Source organism: Coregonus clupeaformis, unplaced genomic scaffold, assembly GCF_020615455.1.
Source record: "Coregonus clupeaformis isolate EN_2021a unplaced genomic scaffold, ASM2061545v1 scaf3170, whole genome shotgun sequence".
NCBI lineage: Eukaryota > Metazoa > Chordata > Actinopteri > Salmoniformes > Salmonidae > Coregonus > Coregonus clupeaformis.
Window position 1 is genome coordinate 46,856 of NW_025536624.1, and position 7,029 is coordinate 53,884.

At 46.8% G+C, this 7,029-nt stretch overlaps 1 protein-coding gene across 1 annotated transcript; it reads right to left on the reverse strand.

The window, feature by feature from the left end:
* Positions 1 to 6: 6 nt before the first annotated feature.
* On the reverse strand, positions 7 to 6,528 carry arhgef1b (Rho guanine nucleotide exchange factor (GEF) 1b; the record flags this gene model as incomplete). Its single annotated transcript, XM_045220120.1, is given in 12 exon segments — positions 7 to 924; positions 1,197 to 1,300; positions 3,394 to 3,629; positions 3,725 to 3,871; positions 4,024 to 4,085; positions 4,384 to 4,497; positions 4,659 to 4,746; positions 5,251 to 5,418; positions 5,620 to 5,695; positions 5,817 to 5,891; positions 5,991 to 6,091; positions 6,288 to 6,528. Coding segments are annotated over 11 exon segments (1,380 nt in total), but the record flags the coding sequence as incomplete, so codon positions are not given.
* Positions 6,529 to 7,029: the final 501 nt, after the last annotated feature.

Below are 7,029 nucleotides of genomic sequence, written 5' to 3' on the forward strand. Positions count from 1 at the left end.
AGGTATGCACGCATGACTAAGTCACTTTGGATAGAAGCGTCTGCTAAATGGCATAAATAATTTATTATAATAATAGTAATAAATATTATCAAAATCAATGTTGGGAATTCAGTATGGGTGGTCACTTGAATTGGATTATACTAACTTAAAAGTGCATCTCTGCTGTACTTTGGCATGTACTGGATATAGGGGCCCACTAAATGTGCAGTAGCATGTCTAGGTTTGGAAAGTTCCAGGTAACTTTCCCAAAAATCCCAGCTTCTCCAGAAATCCCCAGTTGAAGGATTCCAAGAATTCCTCCTTATTCCAGGAATCTTCCAACCAGGATTTTGAGAAAACCTGTGAATTTTGGAAAAGTTACCAGAATTTCACAACCCTGAGCATGTTCCTATGTCTGGTTCTACAGCTCTACATCGCCCTCTATAGGGCTGACACTAGTATCTCTCTCGACATGCATACATGGGGGTTTATCATACAGTCCAAACCCCTACAGTTGGCAATGATATAAATATATATATTGAACATACACTGGGGGAAGTATCTGTTGTGTGTGTATGTGTGTTGCAGCAGCTCACAATCAATAAGCATAGGCAGCATCTCTCTCACAGCAAACTACTGCTCTAATCTTTGGCACCTGTTTGCAAAACTCCCCTCTCTCACACGCTCACTCACTTGCACACACTAGTATATTCACACACACACACACACACCTCCCACATTGCATTACTCAACTACTTTGCGCAAAGCCCTCCTCCTCCGCCTTGCAAGGGCCTCGCGGTTGTCTGCGACCCCATGTAAATCTTTAACAAGGGCTCAGGCATGGCAGTGGAGCACAGAGAGTGTTTAGTAAATAGGAAATTCCAGGACGCATTCATCAATCCTCCAAAAGCAACTCTAGCACTCCAATCCAGCACTTACAGTGATCTGAGGAAGAGCAAGAGATGACAAGGGTAAAGAAAAGAGTTGGTGAGATTAGAGAAGACAACATATCCTGGACACAATTCTAGTATTAATACCCATGGCATTGCAAAGCCCGAGGTAGAAGTTGACCTTAACCACAGACCTAAGGTCAGATTACTCTAACCCCAACCCTTATCTTAACTAGAGGGATAATAAAAGATCTGACCCTGTATCAGTGGTAAATGGCAACTCCTCCCACTTGACATTAGTATAAAGGGTTGTATATGAAGGTTCACCTGGTGTCCCGAAGGTGGCGCTGTGTATCTCACTAGAAGTTGCCTCCCTCCAGGGAGAACTTAGACAGGACCTGCTGCAGCCGGTGGTGCTCTTCCTCAACACTCTGATGGAGCAAGATCAATACACAGTTAAATAATGAATCACACACAGACGCACACACACACACACACACACACCACCCCTCAGTCTCTGCCATCCCTTCCTTTCATAATCTTCTCTCCCTTTTGGTCGGTGCTCTTGTGACATCACATAGTTAGCTGTAGACAAAGGCCATTGTCCCAGAACTTCAATTTCACATAGCAATTTCAGTGACAATAGCAGCACAAGCCCTGGTGAAGTGATTTTCTCTACAGTGAGGGAAAAAAGTATTTGATCCCCTGCTGATTTTGTATGTTTGCCCACTGACAAAGAAATGATCAGTCTATAATTTTAATGGTAGGTTTATTTGAACAGTGAGAGACAGAATAACAACAAAAAAATCCAGAAAAACCCATGTCAAAAATGTTATACATTGATTTGCATTTTAATGAGGGAAATAAGTATTTGACCCCCTCTCAATCAGAAAGATTTCTGGCTCCCAGGTGTCTTTTATACAGGTAACGAGCTGAGATTAGGAGCACACTCTTAAAGGGAGTGCTCCTAATCTCAGCTTCTTACCTGTATAAAAGACACCTGTCCACAGAAGCAATCAATTAATCAGATTCCAAACTCTCCACCATGGCCAAGACCAAAGAGCTCTCCAAGGATGTCAGGGACAAGATTGTAGACCTACACAAGGCTGGAATGGGCTACAAGACCATCGCCAAGTGATTATTCGCAAATAGAAGAAACACAAAATATTGTCAATCTCCCTCAGCCTGGGGCTCCATGCAAGATCTCACCTCGTGGAGTTGCAATGATCATGAGAACGGTGAGAAATCAGCCCAGAACTACACGGGAGGATCTTGTCAATGATCTCAAGGCAGATGGGACCATAGTCACCAAGAAAATAATTGGTAACACACTACGCTGTGAAGGACTGAAATCCTGCAGTGCCCGCAAGGTCCCCCTGCTCAAGAAAGCACATATACAGGGCCGTCTGAAGTTTGCCAATGAACATCTGAATGATTCAGAGGAGAACTGGGTGAAAGTGTTGTGGTCAGATGAGACCAAAATCGAGCTCTTTGGCATCAACTCAACTCGCCGTGTTTGGAGGAGGAGGAATGCTGCCTATGACCTCAAGAACACCATCCCCACCGTCAAACATGGAGGTGGAAACATTATGCTTTGGGGGTGTTTTTCTGCTAAGGAAACAGGACAACTTCACCGCATCAAAGGGACGATGGACGGGGCCATGTACCGTCAAATCTTGGTTGAGAACCTCCTGGGTCGTGGGTGGGTATTCCAGCATGACAATGACCCAAAACACACGGCCAAGGCAACAAAGGAGTGGCTCAAGAAGAAGCACATTAAGGTCCTGGAGTGTCCTAGCCAGTCTCCAGACCTTAATCTCATAGAAAATCTGTGGAGGGAGCTGAAGGTTCGAGTTGCCAAACGTCAGCCTCGAAACCTTAATGACTTGGAGAAGATCTGCAAAGAGGAGTGGGACAGAATCCCTCCTGAGATGTGTGCAAACCTGGTGGTCAACTACAAGAAACGTCTGACCTCTGTGATTGCCAACAAGGGTTTTGCCACCAAGTACTAAGTCATGTTTTGCAGAGGGGTCAAATACTTATTTCCCTTATTTAAATGCAAATCAATTTATAACATTTTTGACATGCGTTTTTCTGGATTTGTTTGTTGTTATTCTGTCTCTCACTGTCCAAATAAACCTACCATTAAAATTATAGACTGATCATGTCTTTGTCAGTGGGCAAACGTACAAAATCAGCAGGGGATCAAATACCTCTTTCCCTCACTGTATCTTTCTCTTCTGTGCTGCTGTTAGTCCCCATCTGTCCTCCTTGGCTCCCTCCTTTTATGCTTCAGTCATCCTTTGCAACCCCATTACTCAACCCTCTACAACTCTCTTTCTCCCACTCATCTCTCCTTGCTTCCATCTCCTTCCTTGCTTCCATCTCCTTCCTTGCTTCCATCTCCTTCCTTCCTTCCTTCCTTCCTTCCTTCCTTCCTTCCTTCCTTCCTTCCTTCCTTCCTTCCTTCCTTCCTTCCTTCCTTCCTTCCTTCCTTCCTTCCTGTCATCCCTCGTTCTCTCACCTGTAGTCTCTTCAGCTGTACCTCCAGACTCTGCAGTTTCCGGCGCACCTCCTCCATCCTCTCCTGGGACAGAACCAGGGGAGCACTGATCCCCCCATCCTCTCCTCCTCCTCCTCCCTCCTCCCCTTCCAGTCCTTGGTCCTGGCTCTCTGGCCCCTCCCTTCCATTCTCCTCATCAAGCTGTGAGTCCTCTGATAGGCTGATGCTGCCAACCAATAGCCTCTTGAGAGACATGACTGTGGGAGGAGACAGGAAGAGTTGATTTACGACATGACAGTAAGAGGAACATGAAAATGGTAACAGCTTGGACAAATCAAATAAACCCACTCACCTTCATTTAACGCGCTATTGGCCACTTTCACCTGATCGCTGTTGCTGTGGCCAATCAAGTCGAAGCCTTTGTCCAAGAGGTAATCAATCAGCGAATGACGAGAGTCCACAGACTTAATCTCATCAGTCAGGCTGTCCTTATCTCTTTCTATAGACACAGACACAGCAACAGTCTTGGTAGTAATTCAGTAACAGTAAAAACAAAATAAATAAACATCAGTAATAACACCATTAACAACTACTTTGCCAACACCTATAAGCTCAATGGCTTGAAAGAGTTGCTTTGTTGTCTGTTCTCACCAATGCTGTTTTTCAACGAGTCTCCTCCATTTTCTGTGGGGCTGAGAGGGGGTTGAAGAAACCTGAAAGAAAGAGAAAGCGAGAAAGAGGAGAGAAAGAAATGTGATCGGCGGCAGGTAGGCTAGCGGTTAAGAGTGCTGGGCCAGTAACTGACTGGTCGCTGGTTCGAATCCCCAAGCTGACTACGTGAAAAATCTGTCCATGTACCCTTGAGCAAGGCGCTTAAACCTAATTGCTCCTTTACGTCACTCTGGATAAGAGTGTCTACTAAATGACTAAAATGTCAAATGTGATCAGTGCTCAGAGGAGACATTTGGCTTATAACAGCGCACACGCACACTCAGAGCTGTGTTGACTCACGTGGTGGGGCTGTATGGGTTTCCTCCAGTTAGGATGCTGTTTCCTCTCTTCAGGTCAGGCGGAGGTCCTTTCTTCTTCAGCTCATCTACCGCCGTCTTGATCACATCTGTCCAGCTTCACACAACAAACCCACATCACCACTACACTTGGTGCTTTGTCTTTACCTTCATATCTTCCATATCTCCTCCTCTCTCCTCTCCCACACTCACTTCTCCCTCTCCCCTCCCTTCTCAATCCCCTTCCCAAACCCTTCTCTCCTCCTCTCCCACACTCACTTCTTCCTCTCCCCGACAGATTGAGCCACCAGTTCGTAGATCTGAGCCCCGCTGTCCCAGGTGAAGATCACGTAGAAGGCCTTACGATCTGACAGACGGAGAGAAAAGAGAGGGGGATTTAGCTGACATATTCCTGCAAGGTGTTTGTGTGTGCGCAGTTTGATGTTGATGATGTTGTGTTTTCTTGTATACCAAATATGGCAGGTATTGTTGTTGTGGGGGGAGGCCGGAGACAGGTGCTCATTTTGGAAGTGTGTTGCTCTTTTGACTCTTACATGGATCAGACCCTGTGCTGTCAAGTTTCTGAAATACCAGCCCCTTGAGTCATGCCTGAACATCGTTGGGCCGTGTACATAGGCTGACAGTGCATGGCCTTCAGACTGCTGCATAGGAAAAAGGCAAAGCAGCTAGCAAGGTACTGCTCTTTGTCGGCGAATCTGGTGTAGCCTAGCTGTATGGAGAAGAAGGTGCTTTGACACCATTTCTGACGCTATGTGTGTCCATGTATCTGTGACTTTTGAAATGTTTGAATCCTTCTGGACTGTAATGTGATTTGTGGAGTCAAAATAAGTATTTAAAATGTGTGTCTCACCTGTGGCCACCTCTCGGAGGAAGGCAGAGTCTAGTTTGATGATAGGGCTGAGCATCTGCTTGCCCTCCTGAACAGCAATGTTACTTTTACTCTGACACTTCAACACCATCTTATCATCCTGCTTCTGTAACAGCACCAACAGGTCCCCCAGCAACACACACTGCACGTCTGAGAGGGGGAGAGGAACAGAGAAGGGAGGAGTAGGGAGAGGAGTTGTTGAGAAGGGGAGGAGAGAGGAGGAGAGTGGGGCAGGGAGGAAAGGAGTAAATACTAGAAGAACAACAGTTTGGGTTTGTGCAAAATGAAAGTCAGACAGACTGAATTGGTAGATAAATAAACAAACTAATGTTAGTAGAGTTGATACAGCACCTAAAGTTTTCTCCTTGGTCACTCTCCAGGTCAGAGGCCCCTCATAGATCATCCTTCTCTGGGCCAGGTCAAGGTTCTGAGAGAGCAGAGATCGATAGAGAGTGATAAAGAATGAGAGAACAGGACACCTGTAGAAAGGATAGCATGAAGAGCACTGGACAGTGACCACACTACAAGCCCACACTATTGTCATTCACCTTGTATTCCAGGTACAGCTCGTTACTGGGCTTCAGTCCTGAGGTGTCCAGCCTGCGCTGGTAGTCTTTCAGTGTCTGGAGGGAGAGAGAAATCATTTATACTTTCCCTCAGACACTTATAATAATATTAGTAGATGGTTTGTGTGTGTGTGTGTGTGTGTGTGTGTATCTCACCAGCAGGTTCTCCATCTGTTTGACCTCCTCGTTGACGTGGTTGAGGATCTTCCTACAGCACTCTGCACTCTGCTGGATACTCTCCTTCTCCAAGGTGTCCTCTACAGGAATACACACAACACATGTCACAACACACACACAGACCTGTGCATAGTCTGTTTATCTAAATGAGAGCAGGGAAGGACACACACAGACCTGTGCATAGTCTGTTTATCTAAATGAGAGCAGGGAAGGACACACACAGAGCTGTGCATAGTCTGTTTATCTAAATGAGAGCAGGGAAGGACACACACAGACCTGTGCACTTGGCGATGTTTTCCAGCAGTAGGGGGTATTTGGTGAGCCTCTGCATCTCAGTGGGGATGATGTCCTTCAGCTGCAGCCTACGACACTGAGGCCTACTCTCTGCCTCCAGTATGAAGGCGTTGAAACGGGGGTCTTTCTTCTGTCTGATCTTCAGCTGTTCCAGGGCCCACGTCTGGTGACTACAGAACCTAGACGTCAGCTTCTGAAACCACTCACCCTCCGTCCCTCCAAACTAGACAGAGAGGGAGAGAAAGAGAAGAGAGAGGAGAGGAGAGGAGAGGAGAGGGAGAGGAGAGGAGAGGAGAGGAGAGGAGAGGAGGAGAGGGAGGAGGAGAGGGAGAGGGAGAGGAGAGGAGAGGGAGAGAGGAGAGGAGAGGAGAGGAGGGAGAGGAGGGAGGGAGAGGGGAGGGAGAGGAGAGGGAGAGGGAGGAGAGGAGGAGAGGAGAGGGAGAGGAGAGAGAGGGAGAGGAGAGGAGAGGAGAGGGAGAGGAGAGGAGAGGGAGAGAGAGGAGAGGAGAGAGAGAGAGGGAGAGGAGAGGGAGGAGGGAGGAGAAGAGAGGAGAAGAGGAAGAGAAGAGAAGAGAAGAGAAGAGAAGAGAAGAGAAGAAGAGAGAAGAGAAGAGAAAGAGAAGAAGAGAAGAGAAGAGAAGAGAAGAGAAGAGGAGAGAGAGAGAGAGAGAGAGAGAGAGAGAGAGAGGGAGAGAAGAAAAGCTTTCTTCAGGGATCCATTTTC